Source organism: Nycticebus coucang, chromosome 10 (assembly GCF_027406575.1).
Source record: "Nycticebus coucang isolate mNycCou1 chromosome 10, mNycCou1.pri, whole genome shotgun sequence".
Classification (NCBI taxonomy): domain Eukaryota; kingdom Metazoa; phylum Chordata; class Mammalia; order Primates; family Lorisidae; genus Nycticebus; species Nycticebus coucang.
Genome location: NC_069789.1, coordinates 22213708 through 22236285, shown reverse-complemented (window position 1 = coordinate 22236285; position 22578 = coordinate 22213708). Strand labels below are relative to the sequence as shown.

General features: G+C 44.4%; 1 protein-coding gene across 3 annotated transcripts; it reads right to left on the bottom strand.

The window, feature by feature from the left end:
* Positions 1 to 1674: 1674 nt before the first annotated feature.
* LGALS8 (galectin 8) lies at positions 1675 to 22439 on the bottom strand. 3 transcript variants are annotated; one of them, XM_053604309.1, is made up of 11 exons: positions 22114 to 22439; positions 21510 to 21713; positions 19886 to 20038; positions 13953 to 14041; positions 12781 to 12991; positions 10332 to 10451; positions 9491 to 9547; positions 7739 to 7864; positions 7160 to 7248; positions 5998 to 6163; positions 1675 to 1869 (listed from the first exon to the last, which is right to left on the bottom strand). In XM_053604309.1, the coding sequence occupies exons 3-11, from the start codon at positions 19925 to 19927 to the stop codon at positions 1720 to 1722; spliced, it is 1050 nt and encodes a 349-aa protein (XP_053460284.1). In that variant the 5' UTR covers positions 19928 to 20038; positions 21510 to 21713; positions 22114 to 22439; the 3' UTR covers positions 1675 to 1719. The 3 variants fall into 3 exon arrangements, with proteins under 3 accessions (XP_053460284.1, XP_053460283.1, XP_053460285.1); XM_053604308.1 differs by lacking the exon at positions 21510 to 21713; XM_053604310.1 differs by lacking the exons at positions 7739 to 7864; positions 21510 to 21713.
* Positions 22440 to 22578: the final 139 nt, after the last annotated feature.

The window sequence follows — 22578 nt, the reverse complement described above, 5'->3', positions numbered from 1 at the left end:
TTAGGGTTGATAAGACAGACTGATAAATGAACATGAAGCTGGAAAAGAATTCAGGGCTAGCAGTTTCTATGCTGCATGCTTTATAAAAAATAAGATTGATAAAGGTATTCTTTTTAATGTATGGATAGAAATAATATCTAACCAAAACCTGCTATGACAAAATTCTGCCCAGCAGATTACAATAATAAAATGATCTGACTTGACTGAGCTTCTATCCCTCCCCTCTCCCAACCTTTGAAATTTCCTGTGACGAGATATAACTGGTAAAGATCCTACGCAGAACTGCTAACTCCCTTCAAATCATAGAAAAATTATAGAAATGCAGTAATTTAACTTGCTGATACAGGTTTGATTTTAATCACCGACAGTATAACAAATGTTTTCATCTCAGTTACTAAGGAAGAGACTAATCTTCAGAAGAGTGGCCGCGAGCCGCGGTTCACATGTGGACAGCAGATTTTTAGGTTACTCCCTGCCTACTTCATGGGTCTCAGTGGTATATGTTACTTTCGGATAGTGCCTATTTTATGAATTTCTTAATGCTACTTTTTTCTTCTCTTTTTATTATTTAAAGCTTTATTTATTTTTTAATTTTCTTTTTCAAGACAGTCTTACTCTGTTGCCCTGGGTAGAGTCCCATGGCATCTGAGCTATAGTTACCTCAAACTCTTGGGCTCAAGCGATCCTCTTGCCTCAGCCTCCTGAGTATAGCTGGGACTGTAGGCGCCTGCCACAATGCCCAGCTAGTTTTTCTGTTTTTAGTAGAGATGGGTCTTGCTCTTGCTCAGGTTGGTCGTGAACTCCTGAGCTCAAGCAATCCACCCACCTTGGCCTCCCAGAGTGCGCCACTGTGCCCAGCCATGAATTCTTAATTCTAATCTTGACATTACTGTTACCCACAATTGTCTTATAAATTAAAAGCATCTTGTCTTTACTGTAAACTCTCTGTAGGAGTCTGTAGACACTGTAAATTCAGATACACAGAAATCAGCTGCCTTGAGCTTGACATCAAGTTAATTTATCACCACTTATTTTTTTGTTTTGCTTTGGTTTTGTGCCTGGATTTATGTGCTATGTTCAGATGTCATGTTAATTATTTGGTAAAACTTATGCTAGTAGAGCTACATGTATATATTGCACCAAAGAAAATAAACTGCCAGGTAAGTCGGCATCAGTCTCTCAGTGTGGGGTGTGATAAAGCATGGTCATGAAAGCAACGGCTGGGGAAGGAGTAGTGCCTTCTACAGAGGAGCATCTTGAGCGGGTTAGCAGCTGCACAACTCTAATCCCGAGGGACCCCTGATGAGGCTGTACGGTGCCTATAGAGGTGCCTGTAGAGAAACGGGAGAGCACAGAAGCCCCCCGGCTCAAAAGGACACAGAGCATGCTGGCTTCTGGCACCAGCGTGTATGTGTTCCAGCTCAGCACAGCCCAGCATTTGTGCTCAGTCCATGTACTACTATAGCAGATGCTTCATAAATACTTATTGAAAGTGATTTTCAAGAGGCAGTGAGGGTGGGCAAGAGCAGGGTGACCGGGTGTGCTGGTTCAGGGTGTTGGACACAGTCACGCTGCGTGGCGAGGACTGAGAACACCCAGCAGGACGCGTGTTGTGCAAGCTCATTTAGCAAGTTAAACAATACAGTGACAGATGCGTGTGGACGAGGTCAGTACCACAGAAGCCATTGTGTATTTCAGGTTTTGTAGCAGTCACGTGGGCTACCAGCTCCTTACTTCCAGTAAGCGGATATCCCCGTTAATTTCCAGCATGTCGATACTGCTGAGCTCTTTAAACCTGTGCTTGTATTCCAGGCTGTGTACGCCATTTATCGCAACCTTGAATTCCCTAACATCACAATAAATTATCATCTGAAAGGAAAGGAAATGTACCGTTAGTGCTTCCCCTGCGTTTAGAAATTTTGGTTTTTGCACACTAGTACTGTCAGAGAGCAAACCACTGGTTTGCTTTAAACACGGAGTCTTGGCCGGCTGCTGTTAACCTCTGTGATTTGTGGTTTCTGAGGCCATCATGGCACTTTTGCCTTGTCCCACTGAGGGAAGTTACTCTAACACGCTTGGAGCCTCACACTGTCCCCTGGGTCTGCGGCCCATCCTGCCCTCTCCCCGCCACCAGCGTGCAGGAGCTCTAGTGAAGTAGGCAGACTGCTGCCATCCTGACGTGCACTCACTGAGATTCTGATTCCAACCAGCAGGCTGGGAACCAAGGGACTTGAGCTCTGACTTTTTTGCCTCAAACTCAAGTATCTTGGATAAATCAGAAACTACTATGAAATTCCAGAGGCTTAAGGTTCTTGCTCAAGATTGCGTAACTACTTAGTGGTGTTGATTCCAGCCCAGCCCAGCACATCCTGGCCTCAGTCTGTTTCACCAAAGCTCTTCCAAGCTGAGCACCTGAGTCTCAGGAGTAACTTCTTAGCATTCTGGCAGATCGAATTAAGATTTATCTCCGTGTTAGCCCTTCAGAACTATCTTTGCTCAAAACTCAACTAGACAAAAGCCCCTTAGCCTTTCATGTCGCCTTTACACCTACACTGCACACTTGTGACACCACGCTCCGGGAACCAGGCTGGGTTACCGCTCATCCTCAGAGGGCCACTCTGTTCCCCCCCGCACTGTCTTTGGATACAAAGCAGTAGACAGGACCATTCTGTAGGGATGTAATGTCAGGTTGTGGTTATTTCTCCAATTCTCTGTGTAGTCCAGTTTCACCCAGGTGGAAGCGGCCTTGTGTAACGCACATTTAACTGGCCATTATTCTGTTAGAGAAGGCGGAGGATGAGTCCCTGCTCCCTTCTGGCTTGTAGGGTTTCAGTGGAGAAGTCAGCAATTGGTCTGATCAGTTTTCCTTTGTAAGTTACCTCCTGTTTGTGCCTTACTGCTTACAGGAGTGCCTCAGGTTCCCATATGATTTTTGACAAAACATATAAAAACATACGCTAGGGAAAAAAAATCCCTGTTCAATAAATTTGCTGGGAAAACTGGATAGCCACATATAAAAGACTGAAACAGGATCTGCACCTCTTACCACTCACAAAAATCAACTCATGATAGATAAAAGACGTAAACCTAAGGCAGGAAACTGTAAGAATCCTAGAAGGTGTCAGAAAAACTTACAGATAATTGCCTTGGGCAAAGAACTCATGAAGAAGACTCCAACAGTGACAAAAATAAAGAAATGGGACCTAATCCAATTAAAAAACTTCTGTACAGGGCGGCGCCTGTGGCTCAGTCGGTAAGGCGCCGGCCCCATATACCGAGGGTGGCGGGTTCAAACCTGGCCCCGGCCAAACTGCAACCAAAAAATAGCCAGGCGTTGTGGCAGGCACCTGTAGTCCCAGCTACTCGGGAGGCTGAGGCAGGAGAATCGCTTAAGCCCAGGAGTTGGAGGTTGCTGTGAGCTGTGTGAGGCCATGGCACTCTACCGAGGGCCATAAAGTGAGACTCTGTCTCTACAAAAAAATAAATTAATTAATTAATTAAAAAAAAATTATTTAAAAAAAAAAAAAAACAAAACTTCTGTACAACCAAGGACAAGCCAAAAGAGTGAACAGATAACCCATAAAATGGGAGAAAATATTTGCATGCCCAGCCTAAGCAAGAGCAAGACCCATCTCTACTAAAAAATTAAAACCAGTCAGGTGTGTGGCGGGCACCTATAGTCCCAGCTACTTGGGAGGGTGAGGCAAGAGGATTGCTCAAGCCCAAGAGTTTGAGATTGCTGTGAGCTATGACGCCACGGCACTCTACCCGGGGTGACAGGGAAAGACTATCTCAAAAGGAAAAAATGAAACTTAACATGCTGTTCATCTGCTAAAGGACTGATGACCAGAATCTATAAGGAATTCAAGCATATTGGAGAAAATATCTGTATGCTATACTGATAACCAGAATCTACAAAGTACTCAAGCAAAACAGCAACAACCAAACAACCCTATTAAAGGGTAGGCAGAAGACATGAATGGGAACTTTTCAAATGAGGATATACTAATGGCCAATAAAGTGATGAAAAAATGTTCAATATCTCTAATCATTAGGAAATGCAAATCAAAACTATGAGAGGGCCAGGCATACTGGCTCACGCCTGTAATCCTAGCACTCTGGGAGGCCAAGGTGGGTGGATTGCCTGAGCTCACAGGTTCAAGACCAGTCTGAGCCAGAGACCTTGTCTCTAAAAATAGCCATGTGCCTGTAGTCCCAGCTACTCAGGAGGCTGACGCATGAGAATTGCTTGAGCCCGAGAGTTTGAGGTTGCTGTGAGCTATGACACCACAGCACTCTACTGAGGGCGACAAAGTGAGACTGTCTCAAAAACAAAAACTATAATGAGGTATCATGTATCTTCAATGAGATTCAAAGAGAATGGTTTGACTACAGTGTCCCAAAGCAACAGATGCTGGTGTGGATGTGGAGGAAAGGAACTCGACAGTGTTGGTGGGACTGCAAACTAGTACCACCCCTATGGAAAACTGTTTAACGAAACCTCAAAGTACGAAAGTAGACCTACCATTTGATTCAGCAATCCCACTGCTGGGTATGTACCCAAAGGAAAAAAGGTCATTTTATAAACAGGACACTTGCACTTGAATGTTTATAGCAGCACAATGCACAAATGCAAAGATGTAGAAACAACTCACGTGCCAATCAACAATACACAAATGGATTACTCAAATGTGTATGTATACCATGGAGTACTACCCAGCTGTAAAAACACACACACAGAGCGATCTAGTATCTTTTGTGACAATCTGGATGGAACTAGAAACCATTCTTATTTTCGCAGTTTTTGGCTGGGGCCGGGTTTAAACCCGCCACCCCCAGTATATGGGGTCGGCGCCCTACTCCTTGAGCCACAGACACCACCCTAGAAATCATTCTTTTAAGTGAAAATCATAAGAATGGAGAAACAAACACATGTAATCAATACCAAATTGGAACTCATCAATGAACACTTAAGTGCATGTATGGAAGTAAACCTCAATGAAAAGCAAGCTGAGAAGTGGGGCACACTGGATCTGTACAAAAACCAAATACATAAACAAAACATGTACCCCATAACATTCTTAAATTAAAAAAAAAAAAAAAAAGGCACACTCCTGACCCCACAGAGGCAGTTTTCTTAAGCTGCCCAAAGGGCGTGCAAAACAAAGGGCGGTGGGGTCAGCCCCTGATCCCGCTGATTGGTATTGGACTGTTTAATGTCAAATTACCCTCTTTCATTCAACCTTGATGTTTATGTTTTTAACAAATAGCATGAGTCTTTGTGAGCTCAAATGGTCCTGAGGATTTAAAAGAGTTAAAAGAATAACCTAAATCAATGCCCCTAGGTGAGCTAATGAATGAGCCTAGCCAACCACCCAGCGTCCACGTCTCCAGGAGATTCAACTCTGCCTGGCATCCCAGAAACATCTGCTTGGGAAAGGTATGTGTGACCGTGATGTTCAACGTTAGGGGACTCGGGATGCCTATGTGCCTTTTAGTTCCTAGGGACTAACGGATTCTTCCTTGGATACATACAAACAGGACTACTCCTTGGAACAAAGGACTGTCACCTGAACCCGTCTACCAGGATGGGAGAGGATGGGCAGTGCAGGCAGGCAGTTCCAGGGTTTCCACATCTTCATGTCTATTTAGGATGAAACATGTTACTCCAGTCCTGAGACAAGATTTCTGTTAAAATTTCAATGAATCTTACCAAGCAACAGGTTTGATTTAAAAAAAAAAAGGGGGGGGGTTCCTAGTAATCAATGACAAATGTCAAATGATCCCAGTGCAAATAATGTGGTAGTGGCCTGGCTCTTCCATTTATATCAATGGCCTATGTTATAAAAAGGGTATTCAATCACAATCTCCAAGTTAACAAGCAAGAGCCCACATGTAATCTCTACGCACACACAGTAAGTTAATATGAATGTCCCACTTACTCTTCCTCTGCTCCCACAATTATTCCTGTCCCATTTTCAAAAACTGTAATCTTACCTCAAAGTACATCCCGGGACTAAATGGGAAACAGGTAATATTTCTCTCTTCTTCTCCCCAGGACTCCTGAAGAAAAGAATTTCTTACAAATGCTTTGCTATTCAGGCGTGGGTTCAAGTGTAGAGCAATATCCTTTGATTTTCCCACTAGTAGATCCACATTAAACCTTTTGAGATAAAACAGAAAAACACTTTAACCAAGTAGAAGAGTAGTGTCAGTTTCTGCAATCTTAATAACCAGACTTGAACTATGATTGTAACTATAGGAAACACATGGATGTACATGGACATGGGAATGCAGATCCACTGTACTAAGCAAAATAAAAATATAAAAAAAACTTTTAAAATCGGCACTATGGCTGGGATCTGGTTGGGCAGAAATTGAAGGCTTAGCACCAGTGAACCAAATAGTTCCTTTCAGTCTATAGGAATCTAGGACCCTCTGAAGCAGGCGTTCTCTCTAAATACCTATATGTGTTCTTTCCTTCTTGGAAGTATGCTACTTTCTAGAAAAAGCTCTAATATTTCCAGCTTTCAGAAGTCTGGACATTTCTAGAAAAGGTTCTTTTTTTTTTTTTAGAGACAGAGTCTCACTTTGTGGCCCTCAGTAGTGTCGTGGTGTCACAGCTCACAGCAACCTCCAACTCCTGGGTTTAGGTGACTCTCTTGCTTCAAGCCCCCAAGTGAGTAGCTGGGACTACAGGCACCCACCACAATGCCCGGCTATTTTTTGTTGCAGTTTGGCCGGGGCTGGGTTTGAACCCGCCACCCTCGGTATATGGGGCCTGCCCCCTACTCACTGAGCCATAGGCGTGGCCCTAGAAAAGGTTCTTAAAGCAGAAAATTTCTAAGTCACATAACAAGAGGAGTCCTAAAAAATGCTGCCTGACCTCATAGGCTACCCTGGAGTTCTACCAGACAAGGGTGGGCCTCATGGATAAAAACACTGGTCTCTTGCCTGGCCAGAAAAACCCTAGGTCAGAACACTGGACTTTAGGTTGGCTCTGCCACCACCCACCAGTTGTCAGCAGCGTAACGTCCTCTTTTTTTTTTTTTTAATATTTTCATCTTTCAAATGAGGATTCTGACACTAGCCTCACTTCTATCTTACAAGCAGGTGATGGGTGGGAGGCCACAGCGGGAACACTGGAAAGCGTACTGACCCCTTGGCAGTTGTGTTCACTTCTCCTTTAATGACAACAGTTCGTCCAGGGCCCATAGGAGAGTTTAACCTTGCGATGAATGGCAGGGTCTGGAACAAAGCCACAGTCAGGACTAGGAGGCCTGCAGAAAGACTAGGGTCTTGTGGGAAAACTCACATGGAATGTTAAGAACAATGACCCTACCCTGTAAACCCCACTGAAGGGACAGACTAAGTCTGGCTTGGTCCCAGCTGTGTCCCCTGAAGCAGCACTGAGCCTGGCTGACTGTGTTTTGATACAAAATGAATGAACTCAGGGTGGGACTTGATGCCCTCTGAGAGGGAAACGCCCTCGGGGAAAGCCAGCTATCCTGGAATCTGACACAGGGCTGTGTTCTGCTCAGCGGAAATAGCCCAGCTAGGGAAGCCGAGCAGGACATACCAAGGCTCAGAGACCTGTGCCTGGTAGATTCATGCATCTGTCAGGGACAGTGCACAAATGCTGAGTGGCTGCTCTAAGCTTACTGGGGTCAGAGATTATATATAACAGCTAATAATGTCATTTTTATACAGAGTTCAGAAAAATTGGGGCTCTTCAAACCTTTGTCAAACAGTTGGTAGGTAGGATTTTGGTGCAAGTCAAACTGTGGCTGACAGCTGCATCTTTGTTCTTGGTGCAGACAGTTCTGGGCATGATTTTAAATAAGTCTCCTTCTCTAGTACTAGGCTGTGGGGGAAACAGTTCTACAATAAGGTACGGAATGAGCGACGCTGCCCACCAAGGCCTAAACTGTTCATTTGCTATGTAATCTTACAAAATGTTTCACCCAGTCAAAAATATTCAAAATTGTGCCATACCAGACTTTTATACCCATTGGAAGAGAAAGAAAGTATGAGAATGTTTGAAAGGGAAGAATTACATTTTATAACATAAGCAGTTTTATCTTGTTGGCTGTGCTTGAGCTGAGCCTGGTCGGCATGTGGGCTGTAACTGCCTGCTCCACCCTGGGTGTGGCAGTAATGGTCCCTAACCTTTTTTTCTTGGTTTGTTTGTTTTTAGAGACAGAGTCTAACTTTGTCGCCCTCGGTAGAGTGCTATGGTATCACAGCTCATAGCAACCTCCAGCTCTTGGGCTTAGGCAATTCTCCTGCCTCAGCCTCCCAAGTAGCTGGGACGACAGGCGCCCGCCACAACGCCTGGCTATTTTTTTTGTTGCAGTTTGGCCGGGGCCAGATTTGTCCACACCACCCTCAGTGTGTGGGGCTGGTGCCCTACTCACTGAGCCACAGGCGCTGCCCAGTCCCTAACCTTTTTGCCACCAGGGACCAGTTTCGTGGAGAACAAGTCTTCTGCTGATAGAGGCAGTGGGGATTCTGACAGGAGGCGGAGCTCAAACCTGCTGTGCAGCCAGTACTGGTCCACAGCTCGGGGGTTGGGGACAGCAGACATACAGGCAGCCAGTGCTTTATGACAGGTGGGTGTGGGGTTGTAAAGGGCTGCTCAAGTCTAGGATAGAGCCTGACAGCCCTGCTCATCTGAATCCTTTCTCCTGCACCATAATGACTTCCAGACACATTGTCCTCGTCCTTTGCAGGGTAACCCCACAGTGCTGGGCTCATGTTCTACCTGTGAGGTGCACACGTGCTGAGGTCAGGACAGCTTCACTTCACATTCTCTGTTAGTAACGGCAGAGATGACATTTTTAAATGGTACTTCTTCCCACAGGGCAAGAGCAGGGGATGAAGATACATATGGAAGCTCATTTGCTGATGTACTGACCAGTGTTCAATATCTATAAATACTTCTTTTTTTGAGACAGAGTCTCACTTTGTCACCCTTGGTAGAGAGCTGTCGCGTCATAGCTCACAGCAACCTTGAACTCTTGGGCTCAAGGGATCCGCTTGCCTCAGCCTCCTAAATAGCTAGGACTACAGGCACCCATCACAACACCCAGATATTTTTAGAGACAGGGTCTTGGTCTTGCTCAGGTGGTCTTGAACTCCTGAGCTCATGCAATCCACCTGGCGCAGCCTTCCAGAGTGCTGGGGTTATAGGCGTGAGCCACTGCACCGGGCTTTAAATACTTCCTGCCAGCACTAGTCACCAGTTAATCATTTTACACAAGAATGCTGAGTGGCGGTCACAGAACCTGAAAGGGTAAGCAGCAGCAAAAACTTAGCAAGTGTCAGGCACCATAAGAAGTATCTGCCTCCATTCTCAAACGATTCCTTCTATCCTAGCCTCACAGTAAAAACATAATTTTTTAAAAAACCAGCTTTTCTGCCACCTGACTTACATGGCAACCAAGAGACCTTTTTTAAGTGGTGGTTCATTAAAAGATTAAATATTTACATTTTCTTTACTCATCGCCGTCAGTTCCACAGCAGATGGTTGGGTACTCTGTAAATCCTAAAGAGAAGACAATAAAGATTCATTTTTAACATAAATCAGAACATCTTTTCTAAATATAATCTACTTGACATATCAAGAATTACAAATGGTGCTAAATATGAAAACACACTTGAAACTATGATCCAGAAATGCACTCAGCACCAGGTCCTTTGCTCCCTATCAAACTGGCAAATAAGAAAGAGAATCAGCCCCATTGTCAACAAGACAGTAAGCGGGTAGGCACAGCTGCTGGGAGGGCAAGGGAGTGGTGTCTAACAAAACTTAAAATGCAAACACAGGAAATGTACAGTATGATAAAAACACAGTACTCCAGAGTTACGGAACCACTGGCGCAGTATGACTGAGACGTCGTTAGGAGGCATGTGACTGTCCTCTGACTCAGACATTCCATGTCTAGGAAACTGACTCACAGAAAATACTCCACTGTACTCCCTCGGAAAGGAAATACCCACTGCCCAGCTAAATGGTGTGTGTTTGTTTTGCCAGGACCATACTAGATTTGAAATCGTATAGACAGACAATAAACCCTTGATTGGTAAATAACATCTTACTAGTTGGAAAAATTCACTTCCAAAAAATTAATAGTCTAATGAGGAGGCTACATAGAAATAAGAATATATTTAAAGAAATAATGAATATACGTAGAATATATGTAAGAATATATGTAAAGAAATAATTTACATTATTTTCATCTCAATAGAGGTGTTAATTAATGGTTTTTTCTACGAATTCATGAGAAAACATCACCAAAGAAAGCCCCAAGGAGTGGAAGGACACTCACCGAGCTGAAGCTGAAACCAACTGAGTGAATGTTCACTTTGCCATAAATGCCCAGAGTGTCTATTTTCTCCAGGCTGATCCTGTGGGCATACAGCAGAATGTGTTTTCCATTTACAGCCACCTAGATGGATACAGAAACAGCCAGCATCCAAAAAACAGGTAATTAATTTACCCAAATGTAAATATTTCCTTGGTTTAATTGTATCTCTTTTCCCACAGGTCTCCTACTTCTGACGAAACTGTGACTAAGGGCACCCACAGCACTGTTGTGTTTCTCCACTTCTTTTGAATTCCTGATCCAATCAAGCACCACAGACTGTCTATCTTCCCAGGCGAACATGTGCATTCACAAATGCACAGATGTATGCAAGTGTGCACTGCGTGTGCACATGAGACATCCCAGGTTCAAAGTCCCCCCAGAGCCACTGCACAGGGAAGGCCTGGAAACCAGGCTGAAGGTCTGTCTGGCAGGCTGTCCACCACCCCGTCCTTGGGGACCACACTCTAAGATTAAAGCCCATAGAGGTGGCAGATGCTCAATAAATATCTGTTGAATGGCTAAATGAATGAACATGAACAAGTTATCCAACTTCTCTGAGGTTCAGTTTTCCAATTTGTAAGCACAATCTAGCTCAGTGATTTTTCTTTTTTTTTTTTTACAGACAAGAGTCTCACTTTATCGCCCTCAGTAGAGTGCTGTCGCGTCACAGCTCACAGCAACCTCTAACTCCTGGGCTTAGGCAATTCTCTTACCTCAGCCTCCTGAGTAGCTGGGACCACAGGTGCCCCACAACGCCCGGCTATTTTTTTGTTGCAGTTTGGCCGGGGCCGGGTTTGAACCCGCCACTCTCAGTATATGGGGCCGGCGCCCTGCTCACTGAGCCACAGGCACCGGCCAGCTCAGTGATTTTTCAACCAGTGTGCCTTGTCACACAGGTGTGCCATGAGAGGATCTTAGGTCCACCATGAAATTTTTAAAGATTAAGTAAATCATTTTTGAAAGACGTTCAAAGCACAGTAAGTATATTCTTTGTTTTTTTACTCTTTTTTTAATCAACATAATTTAAATGTGCTGTGGAAGTTTAACTATAGGTTCAAGTGTGCCGTGAGATAGAAAAGCTTGAAAAACACTGATTTAGCTGAACAGGCTACAGCTGTGAGTGACAATAAACCAGTCTCAGCGAGTCCTCAGCAGAGTGCCCCAGCAGAGGAGTTCAGCACATGGGGCGCCTTCCCCACCCCTCCCTAATTGGAGCCTCCCATTAGGTTACAGGTGGAAAACATGAGCAGCACACAACGTGGTCTCTCACTTTAAGGAGCTTAAAATCCCAGGGGGTGTGCAAAGTAATCACGTGATAGAACCAAAGCACAGCGGTACAGGAACAGCTGTAAAAAGAATGACAGAGACACCAGGGCTCAGAAGACCAGGGAAGAGAGAGCTGAACGGGATTCTGGAGATATAGAGGAGATTTCCTGGAGGGAGCAGTGTCCTGAAAGACAGGAAGGGCCTGCACCAGAGACATGGGAGTCCACTCTCGAAGGAGTGCGAGTCTGGGAAAGCGCCTCAGGCTGGAGACAGCAGGTGTGAGGTCCCCTAGGACCAAATTCTACCTTCTACCTACCGATTATGAATAAAACATTTCTTGAAGCCAAAAGATTTCTTTCTTTTTTTTTTTTTTGTGTGTGCAATTTTATTTTATTTTTTTTATTGTTGGGGATTCATTGAGGGTACAATAAGCCAGTTACACTGATTGCAATTGTTAGGTAAAGTCCCTCTTGCAATCATGTCTTGCCCCCATAAAGTGTGACACACACCAAGGCCCCACCCCCCTCCCTCCATCCCTCTTTCTGCTTCCCCCCCATAACCTTAATTGTCATTAATTGTCCTCATATCAAGATTGAGTACATAGGATTCATGCTTCTCCATTTTTGTGATGCTTTACTAAGAATAATGTCTTCCACTTCCATCCAGATTAATACGAAGGATGGAAGCCAAAAGATTTCTAAGATCCCCTCTGGATCTAAAATCTCATTATCCTAGAGATTTGCCTTGCGTAAGACTTAAATTTACAAAACTCTTCTGATTTCTACACTTCAATTCCCCAGTCTGTTAGTTCCAAAGTTCTCTACACTTTGAGTGATGATGGTCTTAATTTACTCTCCCATAATTAACATAACACTGTGTCAATTCAGAATTCCACCCTGCTAGGATAAATATGACCTAATAAAAGATCTGGTCATACCGGACCTGTATTTCTGCACAGCAAAAATTGGCTGGACAGAGGAGCTATGACCCACCTCATATTTAAGTACGTGGCAGGTCCTATTTTAGAGAAGTATTTGTTGAATTTAGGAAATATACGGGTAAGTCCGTAAGTGTGAAGAGCTCCCCTCCCATGTGTGCTCATTTTCATTCACAAGGATTCAACTTGTCATTCTCCAAAACCTACCTGGAATTTGTCCTTCAAGACCATAATCACAATTTCAAAAGATTTTTCCTTTCTGAAAGGCATGTCATAGGTGATCTCTTCCCATCCCCATTTCTCATTTTTCAGGGTATTGCAAACAATGCAGTTGGACCTTTTGAAACGAGGATTGAAATGAAAGGCCACATCAGCTCGGGGTTTCACACTGCTGCCGCACTGCAGATCCACCTGGAACCTACATGTGGAAAGTAACAGGGGCCCGTGAGCACTCAGCAAGGAAAGAGCCAGGAAGGGGCAGAAAGGCTACGCTCAAGGCCCAGTGACGCACGCCCGAGTGATCTCTAAAAGAGCCAGTTACGTAGTCTTCTTTCCGTCTGCCTTGTTAACAAAGCCCTTGAGTTTGAGCCAGGTCCAATATGCCCAGAGGAAGCACTTCCCTCCCCAGCCTCCCACATGGTTGAAGTCTTGCCAATGAAATGGAAGTGAAGTGCCCGGGAAAACTACTGGAAACAGCCTTCAAAGCCAATAGACACCTGCCTTTAGTTCACCCCCAAACACCACATGTACCCACCTAGCTGCCCAAAGCAAAAAGATGTAAGGGCTGGACATCTAGTTTCCAAGGACTGTGAGAAGAAAGACCTTCGATCACACTGGGGCCAGCACAGTGGTGAGCTGGGAAAAGCCTACTTCTCTAACGACTTGACGGAGCTGACTGGAAAGGTTTGGGTGGTCTCCTACAGACTTAATTTTCCCATCTTATTTAAAACACTGCTGTTTGGGTGTTACCACATGGAGCTAAGTAAGCCCAATGCTAACTGACAGACCTCAGTCCAAAGTTCGAACCCAAGGAAGCATTCAGTAAAACCATTTGAAATAGATCTTAACAGATGTGGGAATGTTAAACTGTAACTGGACTGTCCCTGTCATCAGACCACTATTCCCTTCTTTAACAAAATAGCTCATTCATTATACTGAAATCAGATGTATAGCAATGAAATAAAAATTCCCAATAACTTTTGTTCTGTTACTCATTCCAATCTCTGAGCACCTTGGCCAGGGCTGCTGATGAAAGCAAATCAGGCCTCAGAATATCAAAATGGTCTCTCCCATTTTATTGGCCTCCCACATTATTTTTTGTTGTTCCACAATGACAAGACACTTAATTCATGTTCTTTCCCCTCGTGCAGTGACTTTACCTGTCCATGTCACTAGGAACATGCCCACGTATTACAATCAAAGTTCCAGGCTCCAACTGCTCAGGAATGGTGCCAACATAGGGGATTACCTAGGGCAAAAGGGTTAACAAATACACATTTACACAGACAGAATTACTTACTAAGCAATTATAACCAAAACTCATTATTGATAAGAAAGACTGCATTTTTAAAGGCTACATGTCAATCTGCTCGGAATCTAGCATGTTCCAAGTCGTCTTCACTATTCAAACCGTGCTAAGGAAACAACATGGGCAGGATGTTTGCAACACCTGCAAACCATTCTGAGTTCTTTAGGAAAAACCACAAAATAAATACTATTCATGATTTTTTTTTTTTTTTTTTTGAGACAGAGTCCCGCTCTGTTGCCTAGGCTAGAGTGCTCACAGCAACCTCAAACTCCTGGGCTCAAGCCATCGTCCTGCCTCAGCCTCCTGAGTAGCAGGCCTATAGGCCCCCCCCACAACACCCAGCTAATTTTTCTTTTTAGTAGAGATGAGGTCTTGCTTTTGCTCAGGTTGGTCTTAAATTTACGAGTTCAAGTCTAAATGCTAGGATTATAGCTGTGAGTCACTGTGCCAGCCCATAATATGTTTTATTCGGTTGAGGGTTTTGTAAAATACCACTTCCAATTAACATGATAATTCTGATAATGGAAAAAAATAGCAATGTTGTTAAAGTAAGTGAGAAAGTTCTAAATGAACTGATGTCTCCAAAGTGTGGGAAAAACTGGGTAGAAACAGTTTATGTAGCTTGACATATGCATGTAAAGAAACAGGATATATGAAAGGTGACATACACACAACACACACGTTCACAACAGACCTCAGGAGAAATACACAAAAAGCTGGTAAAAAGTGAATGCCGGCGGCACCTGTGGCTCAAGGAGTGGTGGGTTCAAACCCGGCCCCAGCCAATAACTGAAAAAAAAAGAAAAATTGTTTCATTAAATCTGGACAAAACATTTAAAAAAAAAAAAAAAGAATGCCTTTAGGGAGAACTGAGTACCGGAGTAGAAGGAAAATTTGTTTCACTAAAACCTTCAAATACTGTTTGAATTTTTCAAAATGTTTGCACATGTTATCTTTAAATTTTCAAAATAAAAGTTAAAGGACAAGCCACTGGTTTTGACATACACACAGCTGTAAATGTTGAAGACAGATGATCTTCCAACTGGTGGGAGGAGGCAAAGCTAAGCAGCAGCAGGACACTGACGGAAATAGAAAACTGCAAGAAGGAAGCTGGCTTGGGAAGGAGGTTGGGAGTTCAGGTTTCAACTCTTGGTCCCACAGGGTTGGCTGAGCTCCTAAGATAGCTGGAGACTCACACTAGGTAAAAGGCTGGAGCTCTAGAAATATTCGAAAGTTCTGGTAAAGACACGAAAGAAATAAAGAAGTTAAAGACAAGATTTTACTAGTAAAGGCAAGAAAGAAATGAGGAAAACACGAGAGGGCAGAGCCTTGATGAGGAAATCAAGAGCGCACAAATCAACTTAGGCAGACAGACAACAAAAGGAAGGAGAAAAATGCCCCAAAGCTGGAAGGGGCATCACTGGTTACAATGATTTTACTGTTTCATGTTGTAAGATGGAAAAGTAAGGTACTTAAAATACTAAGAGGGATAAATCTGGAAACAAGGTTCCTGAGGAAACTCAAATGACCAGCATTTCAGTAGCAGGTGGGATTAAGGTTAATAAATAGTTCATTAACTTGCAGTAACAATTCGTTGTTTGCTTTTTTTATTGGAGAAAGAGTCTCAACCTGTCACCTGTTTCTTTACATGCATATATCATGCTATATAAACTGTTTCTACCCAGTTTTTCCCACACTTTGGAGACATCAGTTCATTTGGAACTTTCTCACTTACTTTAAGTGGGTAGAGTGCTGTGGCGTCACAGCTCACAGCAACCTCAAACTCTTGGGCTTAAGCGATTCTCTTGCCTCAGCCTCCCAGGTAGCTGGGACTACAGGCATCTGCCACAATACCTGGCTATTTTTTGGTTGTGGTTGTCATTGCTGTTTGGCAGGCCCGGTTAGATTCAAACCCACCAACTCTGGTGTGTGTGGCTGGCTCTCTAGCCTCTGAGCTACATGCGCCAAGCCAGGAACACAAATGAGACTGATTCACCTACAAGGGTGCAGTGGACCGTGCTCCTTCAGTAACTTCCTAGCCAGCTTGTGTTAATCACATGTTAAGAACTCTATAAACAACAATAATAAAAACAGGTAGATAATGAACAACAGAATTCGCTGACGGCATTTCTGGTATAAAGGGAAGATGCTCTCTTCCAAATTATTGGAAAAGTGAGCCTCGCTTTTTCAAGTCTTAGACTCCTATATCAGTTAAACTAGTCAAAGAAATATACCAAATAAGAAAAAGAATACATAGGCCAGCCACAATATTTATCATTTCCAAGAAGAGTTAATATGGACAAAGTGTATTACCAATGTGGACCAGCTTTGAGAAACAACAAAATAAAAATTAAAATGTGAGGCCAGGCATGGTGGTGCACGCCTGTAATCCCAGCACTCCGGAAGGCCGAGGCGGGTGGAATGCCTGAGCTCACAGTGAGACCCCGTCTCTAAAGATAGCTGGGCATTGTGGCGGGCACCTGTAGTCCCACCTATTTGGAGGCTGAGGCAAGAGAATCGCTGGAGCCCAAGAGTTGGAGGTGGCTGTGAGCTATGATGCCACATCACTCTACTGGGAGCAACAAAGTAAGACTCTGTCTCAAAAAAAAAAGAATTAAAATGTGGCAGTCTTATGTCCTTATAATGCCTAATATAGACACTCAATAAACATTTATTGTTTGAACTGATAACTAACAAAATTAAATGATCATTATACAAGAAAACTATTTTTCTTTTTTACAGTTTTTTTTTTTTGGGGGGGGCCGGGACCAGGTTTGAACCCACCACCTCCTGTATACGGGGCCGGTGCCCTACTCCTTTGAGCCACAGGCACCCTTCAAGAAAACTATTTTTTTACGTCTAGCTTACAAGATATCCTAACTTAAAATAGCTAAGTTATTTTTGTCTTCTGAACATGGGAAGGGCAACTAGCTACACATGGGAGAAAATCAGTGAAATGTGGGCCCCGGAGCTCAGCAACCATGGCACAGTGGTTACAGCACCAGCCACATACACCGAGGGTGGCAGGTTTGAACCCGGCCTGGGCCAGCTAAACGACAATAAAAACTGCAACAAACAATAGCCAGGCATTGTGGCGGGCTCCTATAGTCCCAGCTGCTTGGGAGGCTGAGGAAAGAGAATCGCTTACACCCTCGAGTTGGAGGTTGCTGTGAGCTATGATGCCATAACACTCTACCAAGGGCAACATAGTGAGACTCTGCCTCAAAAAAAATAAATAAATAAAAACGAAAGAAAGAGAAATATATGGGCAGCGCCTGTGGCTCAGTGAGTAGGGCGCCGGCCCCATATGCCAAGGGTGGCGGGTTCAAACCCAGACCCAGCCAAACTGCAACCAAAAAATAGCCAGGCGTTGTGGCGGGCGCCTGTAGTCCCAGCTGCTTGGGAGGCTGAGGCAAGAGAATCGCGTAAGCCCAAGAGTTAGAGGTTGCTGTGAGCCATATGGCTCCACGTCATTTAACAATGACGCCACGGCACTCTACCCGAGGGCGGTACAGTGAGACTCTGTCTCTACAAAAAAAAATTTAAAAAAAAAATAAGAAAGAGAAATATGGGCCCCAGCACTATATTTAACAATAGTGAACTTTAAAGACAGCAATGTTGTTTTTGCTACTCAGTTCAGTCTTTCTACCTCTAAGCTTTTCTATAGTTGGATGAGAACAGATCATAAAACAAAGAAACAAAAAAGCTATTTTACGGAAAGAAATTTCCCTTAGAAACATTTTCTCCTGAACTATCCTCAGAACAGCAACCAGGCCATTCCTGAGGTCTAAAGGCACTTCCCACTCACAAGCAGAACTATTTCTCTGCACCGTCTTCCTCAAGAACTGAAATCTACTTATTTTTGTTCCAACTCTACAGTTGAGGGTCTGACCCCAGAAATTATAGGAATCATCAGTATGCTAGTGTAACTGCGGAAACATCCTGATCTGGTTAAACTTGGTGTAATAAAATGGTAAGCTGTTTTTCAGTTGCCATGGATCCCACATTGCAAGTTACGCAACCTGAGCCTGCCCCCTGAACCAAGCATGCAAGCACAGGCAGAGGCTAAGTGCTCAGACCACGGAACAGGACCCACCATGATCCAGTGAGATCACACCTCCTGTCATTACCTCACTGCAAAATCCAATCAGATCACACCTCATTACTCTCTGTCTATAAAACCTGTCCTGGCCACCAGCTCCAGGAGACAGAGTTAAGCCTGACTCCTGTCCCCTTGCTCAGCAGCCTTGTAATAAACTTTTCTCCATAGAGAAACCAGTGTTTTGGTGTTTGGGTTTTCATTGCACACGGGCAAATGGATCTAGTAAGGTTTGCAAACACTAGAATCAAGGTATGTAAGGATTTTAATCTATAAAGTCATTTTCTAAATAAACACTTAAATTAGGTATGTTTGTGTGTGAAGGGCATTCCATCCTCCCAGTTGGGGCCAAGATAACACCAGCCACCCTTAGCAGGCAGCCCACTTTTTAATTTTTGCAGAAAATCAGTCTACAAGCTCGGCACCTGTAGCTCGGTGGCTAGGGAGCCAGCCACAAACACCAGAGATGGCAGGTTCGAACCCGGCCTGGGCCTGCCAAACAACAATGACAATTACAAAAAAAAAAATAGCCAGGCATTGTCCAGGCACCTGTAGTCCCCAGCTACTTGGGAGGCTGAGGCAAGAGAATCACTTAAGCCCAAGAGTTTGACATTGCTGTGAGCTGTGATGCCATAGCACCTACTGAGGGTGACATAGTGAGACTCTGTCTCAAAAAAATAAATTTTAAAAAAGCATTACATTTAAAAAAAAACAAAAAAGGTCAGTCTACAACCTTGAGATGTTTTTAACTCTAACATGCACAAAATAATTTAAGTCTCATTGGTTTCAAATCAAGTTTTCCTTTTTAAACCTACTATGAGTGAAAGGCTATTTCTTCTAAAACTGAGTTTGCTTGACATGGCAGTGGTTGTACCTCATTCTTACACAAGGGCATTAAAACTTAAGCAAGAAAGAATTACAACTATAGTAAACAACAAAAACTTGAACCCTCCCACACTAATAAGCCTGGCTGAGGGACTGACTTCAAGGATCCTTACTCTCCTTGATGCCCACAAGGGGATTTAACAACAAAAAACTCAGCTGCCCTGTCTCAGACCTAAGTTCAGGGCTCAGCTTTAGGTAAGTGGAACCCAAACATTCCTAGAGATTCTCACCACTACATAAAACTAAATTCTTCACTGTCCAGGACACACATGGCAACTATAGCCATTCAGGACCAGCCTGGACTGGACAGGACCCTAATTCTTCCCATTCTCCATCTCACCACTGGCCTAGGATATTTTCCCTGCTCAAATATTAACCAACATGTGAAAAGCTGAGACATTAACTTCTCATGGGAAGTTCTAACTTAAAAAGAAAATGAAAAACTTAAAGTAAGAAATCCAGTTCCCCTTAAAAATTATGTTTTGTGATTATCTGAGTGCCTCCTCCCTGCCCACCACCACCACCACCACCAAAAGAATGCCATGCCCTCCACTTTACTCCCACATTGTCTGTTCATTAACATCACTTTCATCACTTCATACTGCCACTGTGATCTCTTCCTCCACTAGAGGACAAGAGCTATAGCTGCGTTTTAGTCCACACCCACCATAATCCCTGCCACACCGGAGGTGCTTACTAGATTTTATTCTTGCCTCATTTCCCAGTGAATAATTACTATTCAACTGGATTTGTTCTCAATCCTGCCACAGGTAAAAAGTGATTTTACAGAAATCAGTTACCGGGTTATAGATGATATTCTGTAGGTTATTTAAGGACAACATTCTTTTCCACCTCGTTGATTTTGTTGACTGGTGTCTCTCTTCTGTGTATGATTTAAGATTTTAAGCAAGTTTCACTTAAAGATTACCTAGATTGAAACTGAAGCACTCGCCCTGTGTAAAATTAAAATAGAGAGAAAGAAAATAAGCATGCATTACTTTCTTTATAACTATTTTTAAATTTAAATTATACATTATTTTACTGATATTTACCAAATAACAGGATGTTATTAAAATCAAAGACCTAACTCCCATTCTTACCCGTGTATAATCATTTGCTCAAGAATTTTGATTATGAATGCAGAAAATATTTTTGTAAAAATAAATCAGCACAAAATTTCAAACAAGTAATTTAGTATTACAAATACTAAAATGAAATACTGGCAGAGACTAACTGAATAATAGCCCTGTACAATTATCAGAAGTATTCATTTAACTTTTCCTCTCTGTAAAATGAGAATAATTATAGTATTCACATCATAGGTTTATTCTAAGGATTAAACGAGTTAAAACAGCAGGACAATAAGTGCCGTGTGCTACCTATGATTATTATTATTAGTGTTATTATTATTATTATTAAGAGACAGGATTGTTCGTCCTCCTTTGAATTAAATCAAATGGGAAAAAGCCCAGTCCCTTTAATACTAACAAAGTTAAGTTTATGTTTAAAAAAAGGCACAGGGTGGGGGAGTTGGAAAGTGTCAGCCACTGCTTTTCAAGATTAAAGTACTAGGCCCAGTGTCTCACGCCTGTAATCCTAGCGCTCCACGAGGCCAAGGTGGGTGAATTGCCCTGAGCTCAGAAGTTCGAAACCAGCCTGAGCCAAAGTGAGACCCGCGTCTCTACCAAAAAGAGCCGGGCGTTGTGGTGGGTGCCTGTAGTCCCAGCTACTTGGGAGGCTCGGGCAAGAGAATCGCTAAAGGAAGAAAAGAAAAGAAAAAAAAAACAACTTCAAACTAAGATGACTGAAAGCCAGTTGAAAGCAAAATTCAAAAACAAAAATAAATAAAAGGGCGGCGCCTGTGGCTCAGTGGGTAGGGCCCCGCCCCATATACGAGGGTGGCGGGTTCAAACCCAGCCCCAGCCAAACTGCAACAACAAAAGAAAGATAGCCAGGCGTTGGGGCGGGAGCCTGTAGTCCCAGCTACTCGGGAGACTGAGGCAAGAGAATCGCTTAAGCCCAAGAGTTTGAGGTTGCCGTGAGCTGTGACCCAGGGCGACAAAGTGAGAGAAAAGAAAAAAAAAAAAAAGTGCTCCTCCACGTTACAGGAAATAGCTCTAGGAAAGACTGATGACTTTCAGCGAAACCGAAACCAGAGCTTCCTACATTTTACCTCCAGCAATTATGTACAGCAATGCGCACCAACGAAATCTATTACTTTTTTCTTTATTAAGGAAAAAAAATAATGCATTTCTCTTGATTTGCCACCTAAATACAACTCTAATCTGTGTCATTAACTTACATGTTCCTGGCTCTGTAAAATTCAGGAAACACGAAGAGCAAAAAGAATGGATAGAGTCGCAATTTCCACATTCATAATTTACACCAGGACCACAGAGTGACCCAATTAAGCCACAGGCTTGCATTGGACCAGGCAATCCTCGCGTATCCATCGGGACCGGCCAGGAATATTTCTGACACCTCACAAGAAGCCATCACTTGTTTTACCGACGATCAAAGGCAGTCGGATGACTTGCGTTTTCTAATGTTGAATACTGCAGTCAAATGACTCGGCATTTTAAAGAGCTTGTGTAGAGGCAGCGAGGACAACAGAGGTCCGCCACTAAACTGTCATTAACAATACCGGGAAGAAAAACTTCGCCAAGTCCCTCGGCTGGGAGTGGCGCTCGGCCTTAGCGGGGCGGGAGTCGGGGACCGCAGGCCAGGCGGGGCGCTTTCGCAGGGAGGCGCACCCCAGTACCAACAGCCTGAGCCCAACCCGAGATGTCCGAGAAAGGCCACCACACTCCCTCGCTCCGGTGACCGCCTCGCCAGCAGGGCAGCTGCCCCGCCACCCAACCCCGGCTCTGTCGCGGTGAGGACCTGCGGGATGGGACAGACTGGACAGTGCCTCCATCCCACTCTGATTTAGGGACGACGACATTCGAATGCCGTCCTACGTCGGCGCCACCATCAAAGCAACCGTGGGGACAGCCGCCACCCGAGGCCGGCGGGTCGCCAGACTTACCCAGACCGCAGACGCTCCGAACCGGAGGGTGTTTGTCCCCCGCGAAGAGCCGTCCGGGTTTCCAGCCCCGGCGCACGCAGCGGCTACGGGAAGTGACGGGAGTCAGTCCTCGTCCATTTCCCGGACCGCGCGCCCTGGCGCCGCCGTCGGCCCCGCGTCTGTGTCCCGGGCGTCCTCGGGGCTCTGCGGGACTCCTGGCAGGGCTCTGCGGCTGGTCGCTGTCCAGCTCGGCCTCCTGCCTCCGGGACTGGACCGCGCGACCGCCTGGCTGCGGGGAGACGGCGAAGAGGACAGAGTGTCCCGGGCAGGTCTGGCTGCCTGTGCCGGACGGCGGGGGCAGGGTGGGAGGGAAATGGGAAGGAAAGAAGCGGAACCTTCTTCCTCCGGCAGCAGTTGGACTCCCGGGTCTGGGAGGGAAGGCGCTGAGGGCTGGACCCAGAGGATCCGCGTCCACACCCCCGGGCC